This window comes from Patagioenas fasciata, chromosome 1 (genome assembly GCF_037038585.1).
Source record: "Patagioenas fasciata isolate bPatFas1 chromosome 1, bPatFas1.hap1, whole genome shotgun sequence".
Taxonomy (NCBI): domain Eukaryota; kingdom Metazoa; phylum Chordata; class Aves; order Columbiformes; family Columbidae; genus Patagioenas; species Patagioenas fasciata.
The window spans coordinates 157244980-157269324 of record NC_092520.1 but is presented as its reverse complement, the minus strand read 5'-3'; the positions used below and the strand labels follow the sequence as shown (position 1 = coordinate 157269324).

General features: G+C 44.3%; 2 protein-coding genes across 2 annotated transcripts in view; one reads left to right on the top strand and one right to left on the bottom strand.

Moving 5' to 3' along the window:
* The first annotated feature begins 340 nt into the window (after nt 1–340).
* PRDM4 (PR/SET domain 4) lies at nt 341–18542 on the top strand. The gene is made up of 11 exons (XM_065838762.2): nt 341–635; nt 2640–2773; nt 3430–3615; nt 5673–6467; nt 9869–10018; nt 11247–11365; nt 12134–12219; nt 13373–13500; nt 14565–14879; nt 15820–15988; nt 17368–18542. The coding sequence occupies exons 1-11, from the start codon at nt 625–627 to the stop codon at nt 17675–17677; spliced, it is 2403 nt and encodes an 800-aa protein (XP_065694834.1). The 5' UTR covers nt 341–624; the 3' UTR covers nt 17678–18542.
* PWP1 (PWP1 homolog, endonuclein) overlaps nt 17022–24345 on the bottom strand; it is a 23250-nt gene continuing 15926 nt past the window's right edge. The window contains exons 12-16 of the mRNA XM_065838785.2: nt 23349–23439; nt 22026–22147; nt 21457–21562; nt 20590–20733; nt 17022–18873 (exon numbers count right to left, since the gene is read on the bottom strand). Coding sequence (XP_065694857.1) covers nt 20615–20733; nt 21457–21562; nt 22026–22147; nt 23349–23439 — 438 coding nt within the window. The 3' untranslated portion in view covers nt 17022–18873; nt 20590–20614. The remainder of the gene's footprint in view (nt 18874–20589; nt 20734–21456; nt 21563–22025; nt 22148–23348; nt 23440–24345) is intronic.

The window sequence follows — 24345 nt, the reverse complement described above, 5'->3', positions numbered from 1 at the left end:
CTGGAATTAATGTGGAAACAAGGCGGGGAGGTGGCGTTGAAAGGGGCTGAAACGCCGCCGAGGTTCACGGCAGGCCGGCCGGCCCCGGTCTCGGGCACGGCGGCTGGTGCCGGGCCCCGCGGCGGCTGCCAGGGGGCTGGCGAGAGCAGCGGGGCCGGCGGCTGCCAGGTCAGGGACAGTGCGGTCTGACACGGACCCGGGAGGGTCCCGCGGGCACCTCTGGGCGGGCCCTTCCGCGTCAACACAGCGGAGGCGGCCGGGCCCGTCACGGCCCCCGCTGGCGGCAGCGTGGGAGCCCCGGGGCGGTGGCGCCGCTTCCTGGATGTGGCGCACGGCGGCGGAAGCGGCCTCCGTCCCCCTCCCGCCGCCGCTGCCGCCGCCGCCATCACCGCCTCCCTCTCCCGCCTCCGCCTACTCCGCGCTCCCCCGCCCGCGGCCGGGCCCGCGCCGCTCGGGGCCCCGCCCATGAGGCGGCGGCGGAGGTTGCGGCCAGGCCGCGGCTGGGACCGGGGGCAGGCGCCTGACCGAGGGGCGGTGGCGGCGGACCGGGGCTGAGGGCCCCGATGCGGCTGTGGCCGCGGCCGCTCCGCCGCCGGGAGAAGCCCCGCCCCGGCGCCGGGCCCCATGCACCCCAGGTGAGGGCCCTCGCGTCCGCCGGGGCCGGGGGGCCATGGGAGGCGAGCGGGACCGCGACCAAGCCGGGCGGGGACGGGCACCTCGGGCCTTGCACCCCGGCTGAGGGGTGGAGAGGGGAGGGCGACCCTACAGCGTTCCGTGCCTCCCGCAGGCCCTGAGGCTCGGCCCTGGTGCTTCGCCACCCCTCGGTCCCCGGGCGGGGGATCGCACTGTCGGGCATCAGCACCCTCTGCAGGCGTTTGGGCCGGGGAAGGGGTGGGATGTCCCCTGCTCCCCCGGGAAGCTGCACCCCTCTGCACTGTCCCTGCCAACCCGTCCCCCGGAGGCGAGCAGGGCGGCTGACAAGGGTTGGAGAACGCACGGTGCAAAAACTGGGCAGGAGCGAGATCGAAGTCAGTGACTCTGTTTGTGCGGCTCAGCCCTTTGGGTTAACTTGGGTGCGTTTGGTGTATTTGGCCGTTTTCCCAGGGTGAGTGGTACCTTTCCTCGCTGGAGCAGCAATCCAAGCTCCAGCGCTCCATCTTGGGCCTGCAGCTTGCCGTGGGCATGAGAGAGGCTCGGGGGCCATTCGGTCTTGTTGCCGGGGTTGTGACCGCTGTGGGGGCAGCTGGTCTTTCTGGCCCTGCAAACCACTGATCAGAGCCAGTGTGAGGGCAGGAGTGCCAGGGTGGCAGAGCTAATGCATGGCAGAGCTTGTAGAGGTGTCAACTGGTGTGAGTCGACCATGTCGCCTTGGTGTCCCCATCCCCTTGGATTGGTTTGGGCTGCACGTGCAGCTTGAGACCCCAGAGGACAGATGTGCCCCAAGCTGGCATGGTTTCTCCCAAGGCTTGGGGCTTGGGTTTAGGGTCTGGGGCATCTTTCTTATGTGAAGAGACTGAGAGCACTGGGTCTGTTCAGACTGGAGAAGAGAAGCTGAGAGGCGATCTTATGAATGTTTATAAATATCTCAACAGTGGATGTCAAGAGAATGGGACCAGACTCCTTTCAGTGGTGCCCAAGGATAGGATGAGGGGCAGTGGGCACAGACTGAAGTACAGGAGGTTCCATCTAAACATGAGGAGAAACTTCTTTACTGTGAGAGTACCAGAGCACTGAACAGGCTGCCCAGAGAGGTTGTGGAGTCTCCTTCTCTGGAGACATTCAAAACCCACCTGGACACATTGCTGTGCAATCTGCTCTAGGCGAACCTGCTTTAGCAGGTGGGTTGAACTAGATGATCTCTATAGGTCCCTTCCAGCCCCAACCATTCTGTGATTCTTTGATTTCCGCAGCTCCAGAGCCACTCGTGCGGTGTATGCCCAGTTGAGTAGCTATCATGCAGACACTCAAGAGCCACTGGTTGATCACTCTGAAATAATGCCATCCATGGTGCCAGTTTTTAGTGTGATAGGAGCATGAGCCATGTCTGCAGAGCCAGACTGAAGCAGACTGTTAAAATTCTGTACAATGGCTATTCTGCAGAGGTGACTCTTGTCACTGTTTGCCTGGTTCGAATGGGTGGTGCATTAGACATTTTGTGTCCATTGCCACCTTTAAGTGATCTTTCCCCTCCTCTTTTCCCCTGACTTTGGTTTTTGAATGTGAATGTGGTGTCCAGAAGTCATGAAATAGAAGCCTTTGTCCAAGTAATGGTGACATTGAGCGTGAAAATTCATCTGTGTTCACAGTACTTTAATTGCAGTGCCTTTGAGTACAAGGAGTGAGATTTTGTTTTCTGGATGGTGAGGAAAAAGTTATGGTCTGATTTGTCTTTTTGAACTGGCTTTTTTAGTTCTGCTTACTGCTATCTATTATGATCAATATGTATTGATAATGATGTGATCACACTGTGAGTGCATCATGTATGCTTAGTTTTCTGAGGCAGAGTTTTTATGTGTCAATATCTGATTTTGAGTTTGTTTGCTCTGGCCTTCCTCATCACAGTACAGTCAGTAATCAGGAATGCTCTTGCTTCTGTTTCTCTTTCTTTTTCCCCTCCCTTCTTTGTTCCATGGCCCCAGAATGAATGAAATGAACTTGAGTCCTGTAGGGATGGACCAGCTGACCTCATCCTCTGTGAGCAATGCCCTACCAGTCTCGGGAAGCCACTTGGGGTTGACAGCGTCGCCCACTCACAATGCCATACCAGCACCAGGTAACGGGGGAAGCTCCCACAAAGGATATTGCAGCTCATGCTCTGTGTTTTACTGTCATGGGAATGTTTGTAACTGGATAGCAGTGCTTGCTGTGCTAGCAAATCATGTCTTTAGCAGGTAATGAGGTGGTGTAGAATTGTGGAAGGATGGACCATAAACCCTTGCTTCTGTGGGCAAAGCACAAAGGATGTGTGCTTACCCGGCTTGTGCCTTAATGGGAGTCTTGTTTTGTTCTAATGGGGTGGTTTGCTCTGTAGGTGGGTAGTGGCAGAATCCTTTGAAATACGAACTGCAGATCTGTCTCCATCTATGTCTGTCTCCACTCAGGTGAAAATAATGATTTTTCACCTGTAAAGCAAAACTGTTTAGCTAGCACTTTTTTTTTTTTTTTTTTTTTTTTTAGGGAACTTACACAGACAAAAGTCCATTACAGTTGTAAAGTAGAAGCAGGCCCTACATAACGTATCGGGAAAAGATCCAGCCATATTCAGGCATGCTGCTCAGTGCTGTGGTAACTGTGATCTTTTTTTTGAAGTTTGCCACGCCACTTTGACAGTACCGTTTAATACTTCTGTAGGGACCTCCTGTGGAATTAGTAACCTCTTTGTTAGCTCAGGTAGTTCCACTGAATTTAAAGGGGTGTTTTCTTTTGCAGGCTTGCCTGTTGCAATTCCAAACTTGGGTCCCTCCTTGAGTTCCTTGCCCTCTGCTTTGTCTCTGATGCTCCCAATGGGTATTGGGGATCGAGGAGTGATGTGTGGTATACCAGAGAGAAACTACACCCTACCTCCACCACCATACCCTCACCTGGAGAGCAGCTATTTCAGACACATTCTACCTGGTAAGTGGTCCAGTGCTGTTGGATGGGCACAGAGAGAGAAATTTTTTTAAGAGCCACTTGTTTCTGTCCTGAAGCAGACAAGGCTGACTGTTTTGTAGAGCTGTAAATTCCCTGAGTTTGTCTGGAGTCTGGTCATTTACACACCTTTATTATCAAATCTCTGTTGTTATATATGTGTACAAACAGAACTACAGGGCATCTTCTACTTGAAGAGAACCTCTGTTCACTCCTTTTGCTGCTTTGGTTTTAAGATTAACAGAAAATAAGGCATGCCTGGTTTCAACTCAAATGGCTTGTAATTTGAAAGCTGCTGCTTTTTTTTTTTTTTTTCTTCTATAGTCTGAAGCAGTACTTAATATGTGCATGACAGCAGGTTACAGTAGTTCAGAGCTCAAAAAGAGGAGTTTGGGCTCTTCCCTACCCATTTAGCCCATGGCATAGTTTTGTTTCGGTTTTGTTCACAGTTGATTTCCAGAGGCCTAATGTGCTGATTCCTGTCTCGATTCCTCTCTCATGTGTGTTTTAGAGTATAAATGTAGATTTTTGCATGTTAGTGTATGAAGACACAGAAATTCGAGCTTTAAATGTAGCCCTTGTTTTGTAGCTAAGATTGACAGGGTGGAAGGATGTAGATAAACTGTTTCAAGGTCACCCAGTGAGTGTTGTTGGTTCAAGCTGCGATAGGAAAAGAAATAGAGCAACCTAGATCTCATCTAACTGCCTATTGACTTGGGGCTGAACTTGCCAACTGCTTAGGAGTAACTTATTCTGTTGCACTGCATGTCTGCCCATTTTGTGGGCAAAGAGTAGAGAAGGAGACAGTACATTTGAGGATCAAAGGTATTTGCCATCCTTCTGAGCTGGAACAATTTATACAGAAATGTATACTTTTCTTTCTAGTCTGCTTGGTGTTTAGTCTGATGTTTCATAGGGCTCTTCCATCACTCATCTTACTGCCTTTAAGGATCCCCCTCATTCAAGCCACAAGGCAGCATTGCATGCAGAAATATTTGATGCAGCTGATTAAATTAAACTGTCCATTTCTAGGCTTAACCATTTTTAATGAGGTTATGTTGCAGAGAGTGTGTCCATGCTTATAATATCAGACATGTTTGAATGGAAAACTCATAGGGCTCATAGGGTTCAAGGCCAAAAAAAGAAACATGCTGACTCAGATCTTGCAGAATCTGCAGAATCTTTTTCTGTTTCTGCTGGAAGTACTATTAGTTGAATGCGCTGATGTATTTCCTCCGAAGATTTTTTTTTTTTTTTTAGCCTTGTCCAACAAGAAAAGTTGGTAGTATGTAAATACAGGTTGGTGTTTCTTCATATAAGTTTGTTTGATGTCAAAAAGCTTTCGAGAACTACCAGAAAAGATGGTAGGTTTCTGATTTAAATTTAACTGGGTGATTATTTAGGAGAAACAACATACTTTTCGTGGAAGGAAAGAGAGTAGATGACTTGTGATACCTCTGAGAGACCTTATCTTGGTCTTTCGGAATTGCAGTTGATGATCTCCAAGATGGACAATTGTGTCACTTAGAGGAAGGAAGTAGTCCTTGTTCAAACTAAAATACCAAAGCAAAAAGGGTGTATCCTGGAGAGCTGTTGCTACTTCTCCTAGCAAAGATGAACAAGGGATTATCAGATGTTAGATTCCACTAGCAGTCCTTCATCCTTTTTGAGCTATTTCTTGAGAATGAAAAATGATGCCTAAAATGTGAAGTCTCTCTTTCTGATTCAGTCTTTGCACCGAGGACCTTAGGTTAGATGCTGTCAGAGACTTGACTGTTCAGAGTTTGACAAATAATTATAGACTTGTTCTGTTGGATAGAAGCTCTGTTATTTTTTGTCAAATGATACTTTGACAAGAGTGTTGGGTTGGCATATGTTTGCGAGCTGTGTTTTTGAATGAGTGGTTATAATTGGACATGATGTAAAGAGCATGTCTTCAGGGGTCTAGGTCTTAATGTACTGTGCTGAGATGATGGGGTATCTTTGTTCAAGATTTGAAAACTGATGTCATTTCACTCCCTTTCTCCTTATTATTCTGTTAGGTATATTATCTTACTTGGCTGACAGACCTCCACCTCAGTACATCCATCCCAACACTATAAATGTTGACAGCAATCCGGCTTTGTCAGTCTCCAGCAATCCCTCGGCCCTAGATCCCTACCAGCCCAGTGAGACTGTGGGGCTGGAACCAGGGATTGTCTCCATGGACTCCCGCACAGTGAACACGCACGGTGCTCAAAACCTGCATCCTAGTGACAGCCATGAGGTAGCACTGGATACTACAATCACTATGGAGAGCGTTTCAAGGGTAACCAGCCCCATCTCTACAGATGGGATGACAGAGGAGCTTACGATGGACGATGTAGCTGGGGATCATTCGCAGATCCCAAACGGCTCCCGGAGCCATGAACCTTTAGCCGTAGACACAGTGGGGAGTAACTTGACATCGGAAGCTGTGGGACACGGCGGTGTCATTCCCATTCACGGTAGCACTTTGGAACTCCCTGTTGTCATGGAGCCCGACCACATCGCTGGGCGGGTGACAGGAATATCAGACAGCACACTAAATGACTCCATTCATACTGTGGCCATGAGCACCAGCTCTGTGAGCGTGGCGCTCTCTACCTCACACAACCTGGCTTCCCTGGACTCGGTAGCCTTGCACGAAGTGGGCCTCAGCCTCGAGCCGGTGACGGTGTCTTCCATAAATCAGGAAGTAGCCATGGGACCAAGTCACGTGGATGTGTCTGCAGACAATCTTGCCTTTGTACCATCCTCTCTGCAAATGGAAGACTCCAATTCAAACAAGGAGAACATGGCTACCTTGTTTACAATATGTGAGTGGACATTTCCTGCTTTCTTGGGGTAGGGTTAGTTATGTAGCTGTTGAATGGTGGGATGACAGGACTCTTGTTGCTAGTCTTACAGATTTCTGGTGAAATAAACTTAATTATTTAACAGGTCCAGGAAAGCTGGAACATCTGCAGTGGCAGATTAACTGTGCTGAAATGGCACTAGTTGGGAGTAGACATAATAGGATGTTTTAGCATATTTGTATCCATATCCCATGTTGCTTTGAGGTTGGAAGCTGAGCTCTTTATGAACCTCTTGCTTTTTGTGGATATGCTGATATTATGCTTTGCAGTGAGACACTTGTTTTTTTAAAGTCACATCACAAATGGCTCTTCTTGCTCTGTTAAGAAAACTCATTAAAAGCACCACCCAAAGCCATACATTTTGTCAGGTGGGTATAGTTGTTGAGTTTGATGTTATGATTTTGCAAAATTTTTATTAAACCATGAACAATCATAATAGAAATGTTCTCAACAGGACCTGCTTGAATAAAGACCAGAGGGGTAGGGAAGTTTTTAATATTTCTAATTATTCGCATCAAAAGACTTCAGTCCAGAGGTTAGCTGATCTTCTAGGAAGAGAGGAGCACTGGACATTGCACTCTCTCAATCCTGTCATCGTACAAGGAATAGTGTGTGAGAACTGTGAAGTTCTTGTTTGCTGGGACGGAGATTTGAACTTCCACCCACAGCATGTCTGGCTTCCCCCCGCTGAAGCGTAAGGCCAGCTTTTATATTCGGTTTTATTAGCTGTGGTAGCACTGCTGAGTGCTGCCCTTGCACACAATCTGGCCCTGCAACTGCCAGAGCCTTATGACAAGCTTTGCCTGCAAAACATTTTTGACGAAATGGAGAGAAATAGTGCCTTGGTTAGCAATGGGAGAAGTGCACTTTAGTGTGAAGTGTCTAGTCAGATACTTGAATTAAAACTTTTATTCTAGGGGATAAAATATAACTTAAGATCAGGTGGGTGTAAAACTATGATGAATTTACAATTCCTAGAGAAAGAGTTTTACAGTTGAGGCACTCAGAAGTTCTTACAAGCATCTGTTGCATGTTGAACAAATAGCAATCAAAATACTATTATATCCAACATGCTTGTGAAATCACTTCTCTTATTCACCGAAGTGAGATTTGATCTGCCAGCTTATTGTCACTATACTTAAAATAGTCCTGAGATGTTTCCCAGATGATGCACCCCATTGGTGGACTGTTCTAACAGCTATTGCATGAATTTGTGTCCAGACAGATAGCAAAAAGGAGGATGAGTTGTTTTAGAGCCTCTTGGTGGTTTTTCCTCATCGGGAAGGCAGGAGTCATGGCCTTTTTCAGAAAACTTTTTGTGCTGTTCCTAAGCAGGAATTTTAAAAAGAGCCTTTGCTACAGTTCTGAGTACTCAAATCAGGGAAGTAATCGCTGTGATTGTTGGGTTTTTTTGGTTTCGGTTTTTTTTTTTTTTTTTGCATTATTTGGAAGGAAATGAAACAGTCTATTTTGTTTGCTGTTGAATGTAGGATTTTTTTTTCAACTTCTTAAATATATGTGAATCCCTAAACCTTTCCAAGTGAAAGTGTCACATGCCTAGAAGTTGCTTTTCTTCCTCTTTGCCTCTCCTTGGGCCTAGTCTGCAGACCCGTAGTGTTGTGTGCTAGGCAGTGCTTAAAACCACCTGTTCCAAGTGGTGTTTCTCATTACTCAGGTCTGGTTGTTGTCATTGCTGTGCTCCTACAAGTCATCTGTGCACATGAAGCAATGCTTATGTAGGCTGGACATAATAATTTTCCGAGTACCTTCCTATCTGTAATGATGCAGTTATTCAAACTGCACTTTGTATGGGGTCAGATTCAGGTACCCTCATATATGAAGGGAGTGTCCCAAAAATCTCTTTAAACAAGTGATAATGGAGCAGCTGTTTCTGCCTGACGGTCACTACTTCTGTGGTAGGTCTTTATACTGGAGCTGGGCCATCAAGAAGCCAAAGAAGGTCTCTGTGGAGATCCCCCTCATTTAGCTGAGCATCTTTCTTTGGAAGAATGATATATCATGAGAGTGGTTGCTGAGGAGGTGTTGTTTGCTCCATGCATAGAGAATTAAAATGATACAGTGTTTCTAGATTTTATGTTGTACTTTTTCCTGAATTTATTAGCCTGAAGACTTTCAGTGGTTTATTTTTTTCTCAGTGCTTATGCTGAATGACAGATTCCTCTTGGGCTTTTGTTTTTGTTCCACTCAGTGGCATCCTGTAGAGGTGTACTGTATGAGTTTATTGCAGTACATCCTTCAAAAGCAGCGGTGAAGTCAGGTTTTTGCTGCCATGAAGATTTGCACATTGTCTGAATTTAAATGGGATGTGTGGGTTCAACTTAGAAAAATTTTAGAAAGAAGACCTTACTGTCCCTTTGCATGAACATCGTTGAGGTTCTACATGCAAGAAGACTCTTGTGTTCCTGGTAAATTCTATAAACCTAACCAGTTAGAGAGTGCTTAGTTTGGTATGGCTTGGATTTTTCTACCATTACAAGTCATTTCACTTCTGATCAGAAAGAAAATGATTCTTCCATCATCAGCATTACTGCCAGCTCTGGGGAGACTACCATGGAAACATACAATCATAGGATCATTTTCATTGGAAGACATCCTCAAGATTGAGTCCAACCATTAACCTAACTCTGGCACTAAACCATGTCCTTAAGAACCTCATCTGCGTGTCTTTCAAATACCTCTGGGGATGGTGACTCAACCACTTCCCTGGGCAGCCTGTTCCAATGCCTGACAACCCTTTCTGTGAATAAATTTTTCCTGATATCCAGTCTAAACCTCCCCTGGCACAACCTGAGGCCATTTCCTCTCATCCTATCACTTGTTACTTGGGAGAACAGACCAACACCCTCCGTGCTACAGCCTCCTCTCAGGTAGTTGTAGAGAGCAATAAGGTCTCCCCTCACCCTCCTTTTCTCCAGGTTAAACAGCCCCAGTTCCCTCAGCTGCTCCTCATCAGACTTGTGCTCCAGACCACTCACCATTTTGCAGTAGTTTTGATGAAGAGTGGACTCTGCCCTGTTGCTGGATTGCTTCTGTAGGGATAGCCTAAAAGTCCAGGTGATTAATCTGGGTGATTAATTTACCATCAGGAAGGCAGGCAGAGATCCTTGTGTTTAATTGAAATTGGATAGGAACAGTGACGTGTACGTGTACATGACGTGCCTATCTGACAGTAACAGCATGGTTCATATTCTTCTGAGTAAAAGCTAGTAAAGCAGATGAGATAAACCAGATAGAAGCAGCCTTTAGTGGGAGCTGAGCTGAAGCATGTTGTCTGGGAGCTGATTGCACTGTGGGGGCTGTTGCATCTTTTTAACTCCTGTTGTCCCTTCCCCTCTCTGCAGGGTGCACACTGTGTGACAAGGCATATCCATCAGACTGCCCAGATCACGGGCCCGTCACTTTTGTCCCTGACACCCCGATAGAGAGCCGAGCTAGGCTGTCTCTCCCTAAACAGCTTGTGCTCCGGCAGCCTATCATGGGAGCTGAAGCAGGTAAGAATCAGATTACTATAGATTTCTATGTAGCAGTTTAAAATACACTCACTGCCTGAAATCCAAAACTGTAGGGTTTTTAATGTGGGAAAGAAACACTGCAACAGAGAGGTGGTTCCCTCTTCTGTAATCACCCTGACTTCCATAGCCCAAGAGCTTCTTGTCCTCTGGTTACTGCTTAGGCTTCAGCTAGAGTCTTGGGATGCTGCCACAGAGTGTTGCTGAAACATTTCATAAGGTCAAGCACAAGCAAGGTATGGTGTTTATTTTTATCGTGTGCTAAACAGCCCAGGCACAGCTTTGGTAAGGAAACATTACAGCAATTGCAGTTTCATGGAAGAAAACAACTAGAAATGATGGAGGAGATTTCTGTCTGCTTGTTCATCAGGTTGGATTGCTACCTGTGGGTCTTCTGGATGCTCTTGTTGGAGTATTGATCATGAGTGCCTCTTTTCCCCCCCCCGCCCCGCTCATTTACATTTGGCATGTAGATTGTGACCTTGTCATTGGATGTGGACCTTGTTACTGTGTTTCACGCCATTGTCACCTGGAAATCGAAGAGTACAGTGCAGTACCCTAAGGATCTGAAGGCTAGAGAAGAATGTGATTATTGGCTTGCTTAGAGATGCTGCTTGTTGAGAGTAGATAACATCTGTTCTTTTCAAGCTGCACTAGTTTCCCATTTATTCCTAAAAGCTATTCAGTGTATTCATGTACACCTTTATATATATATAAATGTTTAATAATAAATAATATACACGCAGGAATCCCTCTGCCCATGACAGAAATACAGCTGCCTCTGGGGAGAAATGCAGAAGCTGCTTAACAATGCCCAGCAACAATTCTGGAAATTCCTGGGGATTAGGTAGGCGAAATGTAGTTACTGAAACTAGTATTTTCTGCTTCTGCAGAAAGTGCCATGAAAACTTTAATTGGTACAAGTGGCTAGGATCTTAGTTTTATAGCTTACTGAAAAGTAAATTACTTGCTTTTGACAAACAAAATAAATACTTGTAATTACAACAAAGCGGCTCCCAATAGTGTCATGTGGTGGTGGTGGTTCTTGTCTCTGCCTTAGGTGTGTTTTACACGTGAAGTAGAAGCTTTGATGGTCTTACACCTAGATGCTACCCCTGGAGCGTTACCTCATAAACCTCCCACCTCTTTGTTATGCATGATTAGTTGTTTAAATAATTGATTTCTGCAGATTTTGGTCTTCTACTGATAGGTGTGTGGACACGAGAAACCATTCCTGTAAGGACTTGTTTTGGACCTTTGGTCGGGCAGCAGAGCCATTCTCTGGAGGTGGCCGACTGGACAGACAAAGCAGCCAGTCACATCTGGAAGGTCGGTGGATGTTGTGGTCACACAGGCACACGTGTGGCTCACAGAGTCTGCGGGGATGCCTTCTTCTGGGGAAAGCCACCACATGACACAGCAGCTTTAACATTGTTGTTCTTGCTGAAAATCAAAATGATTGCAGTTTGATTTTTTAATACTTTATATCAGCATCGCAGAGCTGTATGCCATGTGATGTGCAATTCTGAAGTACAACAAACTTCTTTAATGCCTTTTCTTGTAAAGGGCTGGATGTGGTTTCCAGTATTTGTGTGGACTTGCAGCCGGAATTGTATATTAATTACTAGGCAGCACTTGTTTGTTTGTTTTGTATCATTGTTTATTGAAAGTTCCCCCAGGTGATTAATGATTTGTTGCAGGAAAGCTGCTTTAAAGCTTTATTTTTTACATCATTTCATGTTGAGAAACTAAAATTGATCTATATAAATAAAACATGTACTGTTTGCCCAGATATTATTAATCACAAGACCTGGCTTGTAGGAAAAGCAGTGAAATGCATTTCTGCTGAGAGCTGAAGGTGGTGTGTGGTAAAGATGCTGATAAACAGTTCTTGTAGCCTCCTGGGTAGCAGAAAGGTCAAGCTTCCTGTGTGAAGGGGAATGGAAGAAGTAAGAACAGGGCTGTGGTATTGGCAACGACAACAGAGACCTCCTGGCTTGTCCTGGGTGAACATGTCCTCTCTTAAAGAAAGAAGCTGGCTTTCGCTGTATTTGTTACTGTGTTTCATCCTAAGATTGCATTTGTTTTTCCTGGTAGATCCATCACAATGGTGTCCTGGAGTTCTGCATCGTTACAACTGATGAGAATGAGTGTAACTGGATGATGTTTGTACGTAAAGCCAGGTGAGAACCACCTGTACTATGCTGAGATGGTTGGAGTCTGAGCTGCAGGTTCACAGGAGGCTGTGCTGGAGAATGTGCACTGCTGCACTGACTGCCCAGATGGGCGATGAGCTCAGGACCAAACGACCTCTGGGAGTTATCTGGCCATCTTGGACTGGTGGGGAGAATGAAACAAGAGCACCCAGTGGAGAATGTTATGGGGGAACCAGTATGCATGCTGTAGTCAAGCCATCCCAAACCTGTCCACATACTTTGTTTCTCTGTCCTAAAGCTTTACACCAGTTTGGTTTTTTTTTTTTTTATATCATCTTACTGTGTATTAGCTTGTTATTGCCTTCTATCTGTCCCATTCCTTTTGGATGCATCTGTGAAGATGATGTTGATTGTCTTTTTGATTTTAATACTTTATTAGTAAAGTGTTCCTGGGTTCCAAGATCTTACAGCTCACAAGAGCTGACCTATTCAGTCTTTCTGGAGCCTGTGATGAAAACTATCCAGACTGGCTTCAGTATTGCTCCACATGTGATCCACTGAGAAGGGTGAACCTCTCCTATTGCTTTGTGACACAAAGTAGGTTTCCCCTGCAATTCATTTAATTGCTTTCACGTGCAGGAGTCAAGAAGTTAATGCTTGATCCCCCGCTGCAGTGGGGCACAGCTCTTGCTGGTTTCAGATACTGGGAACAAACAAATGCAAGATACAACTTCAGAAGATGAATTATCACATCTTGGAAATGCTTTTCAAGAGTTTTTTTTGACGATAATTTCGCTTTCAGACTTCACTGATATTTCTCTCTCGTGTTCTCTATTTCTTAAGGAAGTTAGTATGAGAACTAGATGTATTTTTGTAGTTTCTTAAGAGATCATAAACTCTCTTCTCTCAGCCCACTCCAATATCTATTAATAATTGTCTCAGCAAGATATCACAGTGGTGTGAAAAATGTATCGTTTGGTGGAGCAGATTGGCTCTCAAGGTCCAATTTTCCTTTCCTTTAATAAAAAAGGACAGAAGTGACAGACATGAAAGTTTTTATAATGCTCTGACAAGCATTCTTTCATTACCTGTTTATAGGAATTTCCTTATCTTTTTTTTCCTCTCACAAAAAACATTATTTCTGGAAGGCTTTATTTCATGGCTGTTTTTATTGCCATAGGAACCGGGAAGAACAGAACCTGGTAGCTTATCCTCATGATGGAAAAATTTACTTTTGCACCTCTCGGGACATCCCACCTGAACATGAGCTTCTCTTTTATTACAGTCAGGACTATGCACGACAGCTTGGTAAGTAAGCGCTCATCTCCGTTGGCTTTGCAGGGAGTGCTCAGCTTGAATTCCCTTTTAGTGCCATCTCTGGGCTCTGTCACTTGGGAGTGCATTATGTTCCTTCTCAGTTCCCAGTGGTGCATGTCACAGTTTACTTCTGCATTTCACGGCTACAAAAGTACCATCGTTTAAAAGAAACATTTTACTATCATTTAATTCCACAGATCAGCAGTAAAAGATTCCAGTTTCAAAGAAAAAGAGTTCACAGAATCACAGAATGTTAGGGATTGGAAGGGTCCTCAAGAGATCATCTAGTCCATTCCCCTTGCCGGAGCAGGAACACGTAGATGAGGCTACACAGGAACATGTCCAGGCGGGTTTTGAATGTCTCCAGAGTAGGAGACTCCACAAACCCCCTGGGCAGCCTGTTCCAGTGCTCTGTCACCCTCACTGTGAAGAAGTTTCTTCTCAAATTAAAGGGGAACCTCTTGTGTTCCAATTTGAACCCATTACCCCTTGTCCTACTGTTGGCTGTCACTGTTGGAGCCTGGCTCCATCCTCATGACACTCACCCTTTACATATTTGTAAACATCAATAAGATCACCCCTCAGTCTCCTCTTCTCCAACCTAAAGAGACCCAGCTCCCTCAGCCTTTCCTCACAAGGGAGATGTTCCACTCCCTTAATCATCTTTGTTGCCCTGTGCTGGACTCTCTCCAGCAGTTCCCTGTCCTTCTTGAACTGAGGGCCCCAGAACTGGACACAATATTCCAGGTGTGGTCCAGATGTGTTGTTTTTCTTCTGTTCATCTATCTGGCGCTAAGGGAGTTTTGCTAACTGAAGGTGTTCCTGCCCTCGCCCACCTTTGGTTGTGATAATTTAGGTTTGGTGGAGCTATGCTCAAAACCATTCCAAAGTTTGCCCCTCCCAAACACTGGAAGTGGCTTACCTAAAAGAGCTGAAAAGTAAGCACGGGAGCTGGGGTGAAAATCTCTGGAGCTGGCTTTGCTACCACAGACATAGTATTAACATGGATCACCCTCTGTTCAGCCTCATTAAAAGCGATGCTTTTGTGCCCAAAGGTGTCCCCGAACATCCGGACGTGCACATCTGCCACTGCGGAAAGGAATGCGCTTCCTATGCGGACTTCAAGGCCCACATGAGCAGCCACATCCACAACCACCTCCCCAGCCAGGGGCACAGCAGCAGCCATGGGCCAGGCCACATCAAGGAGAGGAAGTGGAAGTGCTCCATGTGCCCCCAAGCTTTCATCTCCCCTTCCAAGCTCCACGTCCACTTCATGGGGCACATGGGAATGAAGCCACACAAGTGTGATTTCTGTAGCAAAGCTTTCAGTGACCCTAGCAACTTACGGACACACCTCAAGATACACACAGGTAAGGGCAGGGGACTTTATAGAGATGCCTATGCTAGTAAAACCTTGGGGTAGGATCTGTTCTCTCCGATACCTCGGCCAGTTGGCAGGGAATGGCTTGTGTCAATAACCTAAGCTCTTAGAAACATAGAATCATAAACTGTTTTGGGTTGGAAGGGACCTTTAAAAATCATCTAGTCCAACCCCTCTGCTGTATGCAGTGACATCTTTCACTAGATGAGGTCACTCAAAGCTGTGTAAGAAGAGAAGGAATAAGAAAAGGCATGGATTTAACAGAGTGAGGGTAGGGGCAAGGGTGAAGGTCAAGTACAGTCCAGCAATACACAACGTGGATGTTTTTGCCTTTTTTATTTTAGTAAGGTTGAAATAGCTGTTGGGAATCAAGGAATGCAAATCACAAAGCTGAAAGGGCAATAAAATTGGGAGTTCAGTGCACTAGAGTCAAGCATAGGAAGCTGTAGGCTCAGTAGTGAGTTTTAATAAACCGATGAAGTACCAACATGGTACACACCACCCCAGAATATGCAGTGGGATAGGGATTCAAGTGGTATTCACACTTAGTCTGAATTCAGTGGTGTGCAGAGGCTTCGAGCTATTTATGGCAATGAATAATGGAAGAACTGCAGATAAGTGGGAAAATGGGATAAAACACAGAAGTTACCAAAGAGCCAGTGAACTTTGTACCTGTGTATTTGAGAACTTGTTTTCCTAGAGAAATGCAATGGAGTGCATCAAATGTGCCTGGGCTCCACTAAGGCATCAGATACAGTTCCTGTGGGAAATTGGTGTGAGTGATGGGGATGTGCTAATATACAGTATGGTTATCATGGTAACTATTAAAAAGGAGGCTACAATTATTTTTAGTCAATAGTTTATCTTGGATAAGCCTAGTTTTGTTAAAAATTTGCCTGAATGTCTTTGCTGGAAAATTGTAATCCTAGGTCAGAAGAATTATCGCTGTACCCTCTGCGACAAATTGTTCACCCAGAAGGCTCACCTGGAATCGCACATGGTCATCCACACCGGGGAGAAGAATCTGAAGTGCGATTACTGTGAGAAGCTGTTCATGCGGAGGCAGGACCTCAAACAGCACGTACTCACTCATACACAGTAAGTGATCTCACAGGATGGGCTGGACTGGCCACTGCAATACATAATGAAGCCAAACAGCCCGAGAGAGAATCTCCAGTTTGCAAATAGTTTGGCCTAAGGAGTGTAGGGTTCATCCTCTAGAATGATGGATAAATCAATTTGGACAAGTTCCTTGCTGCTGGCTGAAGTTGGCCTATTCTAGTGTCTGCAATATTTTAATGACACAGTAAATTCCAGGTGTGCACCTGGTCTTGTGAAACGGCATTCTGCAGTACTCACCATTTTGTAGAGAGAGGGGGTTAATTGGTTTACATTTAGTTCTCTGCTGAGAATTGTTTCCATGTCCCAACATCACCATGAAAAGTCATGAACTCAATGCTGTTCTCACCGAGTAGCTTGTTACGTTTCCCTCTCTGTTTGCACCAGGGGTGGGATGCAGCTCTTACCTCCTGCTACGTCTCATTCATGCACTTGGTCTCCTGCTCCTCCTCAGGGCAGATCCCCAGGTCCTCCTCCAGTAAGCTCTGCAAGGACAGATCTTTCCTTTTGCTGTGAGAATCTCTCCCTCCTGTTCCGTTCCGCCCAGTCCAAGGTCCTCCCTTAAAAGCTGCTCACCCAAAGCCAGTCCCTCTGCTTATTTCATTTTCAGCATCTGGTTCTCGTACTCACTTGGAATCGATTGCTGCTTCTGGGAGACAGCGTCGTGCAGCTAGCATGAGAAAGAGAGAGGCAGGCAGACAGTTGCTTTGCTGCTTGTTCTTACAGCCGGAGCCAGGAGCGCGACTGCTGGGAGGTGTTCTGCACAACATCTACAGAATTTGACTGCTGCAGTCTGGTTAGCCTCTGCCTAGCATTTACAGACTGAGGGTTGTTAACACTCGGCAGCTTTGTTTTCTTTTTTGTTGTTGTTGTTCTTTTTTTCCACCCCTTTATGCAGGCTGGGAAGGAGGGAAACTAACCGTCCCACCATGGCAACAGCTCTGCCCTTGCTAAAACATGGAGCTTAATAGAATTTGGTCTCCCTCAAAAAATAAACCAACAAACAAACCTCTTGTAGAATTCATTCTTCTTTAATTTATCATCAGGAAGTAAAACAAGTGGTTGCAAGTGAACAGATAATACAAAAAGCCTGACTTTTGGCAATGACATTTGGGGGAAGCAGAGAAGAAGGGGTTTGTGTAGGTATTGTGTGGAGAAAACTGAGCAGTATATACATTTTAGTGCCACAGTAGTGCTGTTATTTCTGGTCTGCTGCTTCTTCAAGTATATTGAAAGTAAGATTTACAAGTAAGATTGACCTTTTCACCCTTCCTGTCACCATCTCCCCACTATTTGTTACCAGTATCAGCTGCCTTGGGGCAGGAGCAAACTGTAACTTTTTCATGTTTGTCTTGCAGAGACCGGCAGATCAAGTGCCCCAAGTGTGACAAGCTGTTCCTGAGGACAAATCACCTGAAGAAGCATCTCAATTCACATGAAGGAAAGAGAGACTATGTCTGTGAAAAATGCACCAAGGCTTATCTAACCAAATATCACCTCACTCGCCACTTAAAAATATGTAAAGGCCCCACATCCAGTCTGTCAGCCCCAGAGGAGGAAGAGGAGGAGGATTCAGAGGAGGAATTAGTAGACTCTATGAGGACCGAAGACTGTAGGATTAACAATGGAGTCTATTCAACAGGTGATGGCCTCTCTGGACACAAATGAAGAAAAAAGAGGAGAGGGAAATTTTCTTGGATGTTAATACTGGGGAAGGAAATAAAAAAAAAACCCTTCCTTGTTTTCTCCAGTCAACAGCGTATGTCAAATATGGAGTTTTCCTTCTGTTTTGGTCTCCGCACTACCACCGCTTAACAAACTCTGTAGCCAGAACACTGAATGAGAACGGATTGTGCACGTACAAGTGGAGAGTTGCTAAGAAAGAAACGTGAGGCAAGGAGATTTTTTTATCACACACACTGTGCATACTTCTTTTCCAAATCACTCAGATTAATCAATCCAGTGCCGGGATACATGACACACCTTGCATCGCCCTTTGAGTAAAGAGCCACAAACCAGATATGCAGTTGAGTGAGTGCAGGGACCTGTAAGCCAGTTGTCCTTAACTGCCAAAGCCATGACAGTAAGAAAAACAAACAAAAAATGGTGTTGGCAGTTGATGTATTTTGCTTTTTTAATAATTTTAACTGAAGGATGGGGTTTGGCACAGAGCAAAGACTTGTCAGTGCTTGGGTTTCCTTCTAAAAATAATTTTTAAAAAGCCAGTGAAATTGACATTTGCAGACAAAGCAATTACCCCACTACAGAAAATCAGACATTGGCTTTTGGAGAACAGTTATTTCCTCTTCTCATTCCAGTTCACTAGAACACATAAGCAGGTGAAGGGGTAAAGACTGCATAGACTGAGTAAGGAAGAGGCTTACAGATGCTCAGTGTTTACAGTTTACTCCTTGTGCTGTAAACCTTTTACCACCTAGAGTGATGGGAGGGTTTGCTGCTAGTATTATTTATGGAATGAAGATGTATTTCATTCGGTTGTTTTATTTTAAAGAAATTAAAAATGTGGCTCTTCTCTAATGTTCTTTTTTTAATACTTACACATTCTGAAGAAAATGTTCCTGTTTCTGATAAAGATGCTAAGAGAAATACCACCACTTTTTCATCATCTGCCTCCCAAGCTTTCCTGGCACACGGGATGGGTAGGAGCACCTCAGGTGAAGAACTGGTCTTTAAACCTTGTGGCTTTGCTGTATGGCTCCTCTGGTTGAATTGTGGAAGACCAGCAAGCTGAGCTTTGTTCCCTTGTGAAAAAGGCTCCAGTTCTTGCCCTCAGTGGCCTAGGTGTAGCTGTACTTCTCCCTGTAACGCTGTATTTCTTCGAGAGCTCCCTGGGCTCTTCAAACCTGAAAAAGCATAATGCTTGTCCTCTGAGATCAGCATTGCAGTAAAAAGCTCCAGAAAGACAGGTTGAGGGATTTCCTTTAGTCAAGAGAAAGATGTGTCGCTTGCAGTAATGCAATTTCTTCCTAAAACAAAAAGCAACTTCTGGAGCTACAGAGCCAATTAATACCAGAGGTTAAGATAACAGAAGTTACAGCCCTCAAATAGCTTATCATGAAGCATTTATTTCAAATGAAAGCTTTGAAAAACTTGCAGTTTGAATAAAGGTGGTTCTGGCACTTTCACCTTCACAAAACCAGTTGTTTACTTGTTGTCCACACATTGTTCACTATTGCTTGGCAGAGAAAGGATTGAACCAGGAATCCCAACACATCCAAAATATTCTTGGTTCCTGCAGAGCCATGCTAAGCACCAGTCACCACACTAGAAACAGCCACTTCAAGGAATGGGAAGGAAACCTACATCCCTGCGTATTCCCCATCTGCAGTTTGTATGTGTAGTGTGTCTGCTTTACCTCATCAGAATGGGTGACAAGCAGCTGGAGAAAGCAGCAGTAAGGTCTTGTGAACTACAGGCACTGACACTACGCCTGCTTTGATACCAGTTCCTCTAATGCCCAGGGCATTTTTGCTGCAGCAGCAGCACTTTGACCCCTTCCAGTGTGTGGACAGGGAAGCACTTCACAGGAGGACAAGAGTATCATTTAACTCGTGGCCTGGGGTAAGGCACTTGGGTGTTCGTTTTAAATGCGAGGAGTCACATTCCCTGACAGGGTTCCTAAGGCCATAAATGAAGCATTTTAAGTCAGGGGTGAGGCTGATACTCACTAGGTTCCTCTGTGCCTTCAGGTTTCAGGCAGAAATGCCTGGGAGTAGTTAAGCACATTAGTACAGAACCTGGATGGCATTCAGCAGTGACAGTGACCAGCTGAGATCTCTACCCTTGCTTGGTGTCCCGACAGCCTCTTATCCTCTTCTGAGTAGTAGCTCCTTATTTCAGTACAAATTCTCTCATATATATATATATATATATTACACTTGGAGCTAGAAGAAAAACCCAATACACAGGCAACACCAGTAAGTTTCAGGTGCTATGGAACCAGGGAAAAGAAATCCTTGATCTTGATGGGATACAGCTGGGATATTTCTGGTTTGATAGAGTGATCTGAGGTGTTACAAATAAATGTCAAGATTATACTTTGGGACTCCAGCTTACTGTCCAGTTAATACTCTTAAGACTTTAAAAAATTACATAAAAGAGCTTTTAAAATCTGTATTAGAAATCTGTAAATCTAGCCTCAAACTAAGGATAAATTATCTATTTACACTTCTAATTTCGTTCAGCTTTTATTTATTACACAACTGCTATCCAAAGTATTTTTCCTCATGCTCTTAGAAGGTATTTACCTTCTTCGCAGTATTTAACAAACTTCTGGTAGCAGCGGAATGCTTTTCTAGTGACTATGCCATTTTATATATACATTTTACACATAGTAGCCCCTGTTTCAAGGATCATCATCTCAGGCAAAAACAAGTGATTTGATCTTTCAAAGCCAGCAACAGAGGCAGGAACTTAGAACTGCTGAGTTTAACCACATCACCATGTTTCTTTGTCTGAGAAGCAGCCTGCAGATTGCAAGACAATCAAGTCATTTCTATGAACTCCCACTGAACAGAGGGATTTGTAGAATGCATGTGAGTTGTAGTCCCATTAATTACTTGGATTTTTGTGACGTTTGATCCATCATGATTCCATGGCTGTCTCCAAATCGTTGCTGCTGCTGCTGCTGGCCGTGGAGCTGCACGCTGCAGAGCTGGCACTAGCCAGCACATGTCTCTCTCTGTTTCCAAAAACTTCATTCACTGCAACACAGAGAGAGGATTGCTTACACGTTACTGCTCCAAAGACAATATCAGGACAGCAGGTATATCACGGGGATTATCACAGAATGGAAATCCAAATCTGGGGCAGCTTTAAAGCTTTCCCCCAAGCAGGGAGCTGAAACTGATGTGTTGGAATAATCTCCCACATATGCTACTTAAATTGCAAGTCCTGTTATTTCTCCCCCAAAGCATCTCCAGAGGTTTCCCTGAGCATAATTCCTGTACCTAAGTACTGTGAAATGGATGAGTTTTGCAGAGCAAAACATTAAGTTTAAATAATTTATTTATGGTTTTAGTCTCCCTGCTTTCCAACAAGTTCTTAAAAGCCTTCTGCAAAAAATCATGTAGCTACAACAACTGATCAGAACCAGTCCTCCCTTTTATTCCTACAAGTACTCAAGAGTGTGATACTTGATTACATTAGGAATATTAAGAAAAAAAGTAAAATATAGGTATTATTATAAAAAACCCCCAGGTATTACAATTCAGCTGCAAGAAAATAAATCATGTTGCAAGCACAGTTCTCCAAGTTAGAAAACCCCAAATTTTTTGAAGCTGAAAAGACAAACACATATGCAGTCCTGGGGTATTTAAAAATATTAACCTCCAGTTTCTGTCAAAGCCACAATACATTAGTGAATATACAAATACACCTGGGGGGCAAAGGGAGAACAACAAGACTCAAAGAAATGAGAACGTTACCTGCAGAAATCTTGCTTATATCCCAAACGCGCAGCCCTTCTCGCTCTCCTCCAAAGGCAAAAACAAACGGGAAGTCAGGGCAGGAAGCTGCACAGAAGAGGACACCCTGGGATGGTGGGAAGAAGAAAGAGGAGGATATTTTTTAAAAAAGTATCCCAAAATGAATTTGTCATCTGAAAATACTTTCACCAAGCAAGTTTTAACAAATGTAAGCTCTCCAAGTTTCGTGAAACTCATTCTGCAAAGACACAAAAGCCAATAGTTGCTAATTACAGACAGTAAATCACATCTTTTGTCTTGAACCTGGCAGGTGCCCATTGGGTGTGTATAGTTCTACCCCAGAACGTTTTACCTGGTATTCAGGTCTGAGGCTTTGAAGCCAATTACATGTCAAATTAAATAGTGCACCGCAATGGGAATGTTTTATCCCGAATACACAGATATAACATATTTTAGAAGAAAAAACAATCACATTGTTGCAAAACAAGATTCAAATTAGACATAAAAGATTAAGCAGACATAGTTCATAAATAAACCTTACTGGAATCAAGAAATGGATATTACTCTACCATTTTCATATCCCTGGAATGGATTAAACTCGGTCTGTCTCCCAGAATATCCCAAATTTTCACGTATTTGTCAGCAGATGATGTTACAAGGCACCCTTTGATCTGACTGCTTAGTTGTAGCCCTGAAAGATGAAGAGTGCAGCAGTGTGAGAGCACCAGGTGACCACTGTTTCACAGAGACAAGGACACATTTTGAAGCAAAGTCATGAGAACAACCCAAATATTTTCCTCATACTAAACTCTGTTCCAGCACAAAAGAGCAAAAAGTTAATGAAAGTTTCATGCTGCCACTACTCCCTCTAGTGAGGGCAAACTGACTTGATGTAGACTTACTCTCTCTCAATCCAACAGTAACAGTGCAGAGATGCCATTGTTCTGCTGCTTGCTTCACATAATGTGGCTTCTCCAGGTAGTTTGCTTCAACCATTTGCCAGAAAACATCTCTTTTGCTATCCAAGATGATGGGACATATTCATACAATCTCATTTTAGACAGCTAATCAGGTGCTCCAAGTTGGTTTTTAGAAGCTCCTACACTGATCAAATAATTAAAGTAGCCTAAAGGAAGCAGTGTGGAAATATTCCCATGTGCCATACCTAAACCATCTCCTGAGTGAATGGCAGTATAAAACAATTACAGATAGAGGAGGTAAACATTATAGTTCGTAATCCCTCATTCAAAAAACACAGGGAGTGTGTCACAAATGGACATATCTGTTTTGACATGCTTGCTTGTAATATTCACCGAGAAAAGTTCCCTGTTGTTAAAACAGAATCATAGAATGGTTTGGGTTAGAAGGGACCTTAGAGATCATGTAGTTCCAAACCCCTGCCATGAGCAGGGACACCTTCCACTACGTCAGGTTGCTCAAAGTCCCGTCCAGCATGGCACTGAACACTTCTAGGGATGGGGCATCTACCACCTCTCTGGGTAACCTGTGCCAGTGTCTCACCACCCTCACAGTAAATAATTTCTTCCTTATGTCTAATCTAAACCTACCCTCTTCGAGTAAAAAGTCCCTCTCCAGCTTTCTTGTAGGTCTCCTTTAAGTATTGGAAGGCTGTTACAAGGTCTTCCCAGAGCCTTCTCTGCTCGAGGCTAAATAACCCAAACTCTCTCAGCCTGTACATCATAGGAGAGCAAATACTTTCCTTACAATGGCTTCTCAGCAGAGGTTTGTTTCATGCAACAGCTGCCCATGATTAGTATGCACAACTCTCCTTTGTTAAACAAGGAATCACTACCGCCTCAGTCACATGAGTTAAAGACATCTTCCAGATGTGCCTCACCACTGGAGACAAATGCAACACACACACAACTTACCTGATACCTCTTCATCGTGAGCTTTCAGAGTAAACAGTGGCTTATCAGAACGAGCATCCAGGCAGTACACAAAGCCATCCTCTGTGCTTGCCTAAGGAAACCACAACATTTTAGAAACAAACAGCTGTAGTCATTCATTTGGAAAAAAAGCTCCTAGGAAATAATACCCACCCTCTAGTAAATCCATGTGCTTTGAGACAAACTGACACTAGTTCTCGGTAGGGCATGTTGCACAGTGTACAGTTCTGCATCCCCAAAGTCAGACTCCATCCAGATGGTGCCCGAGTTATTCTACATACCTAAACTATGCTGTGCTGACTTACATGGAAGTCTTAATCCTATACAAATTTCTTAAACTCTGTTTTGAAGATGGCTGCAGCCCTAAGCCAGATCATAAAATACAGACCATTTAATCTATTAACTGTTGGTTGAAACTTTTTGGAGCCAAGTAGTGGCTGCATAATAGCCATGTGCAAAGCTAAGTGTGATTATACAGAGAAAGACTGACATCATAAACCAAACAGAACTAAGCAACTGCTTTTGTTGGTTGTATACACAAAGCAACAGAGAACTAGACAGCCACCGAAATAATAGAAAAGATTTGATTCTCTTCAGAAGTTTTATTATAAGAATCTTGACAAAAACAAGTTATTCTTACTCTATACCAGCTAGGAGAATGGTGCCCTCTAGCGCTTATTTGAAACACTTAAATAGTATTCAGGATTTTAGTTCTAATTAGCTACATCTCAGCCGCAATTGCTGCACTACATGAGCAACTACGCAAAGGAAAATAAATCCCAGCCACTGAACGCTGTAACAACATGGCAAAGACGCCACTTCTGCAGTGAAAAAGCATCAGCATCAATTGCTTTTCTACTATCATAACAAAGATACCAAATAAGTAGCTGGTCTCAGTATACTTGTTAAAAAAGAACCTAAAAACGTCCTCCCGCATGCTGCATTTTTAAAATAAGCAATACCAACAGTTCAACTGTCC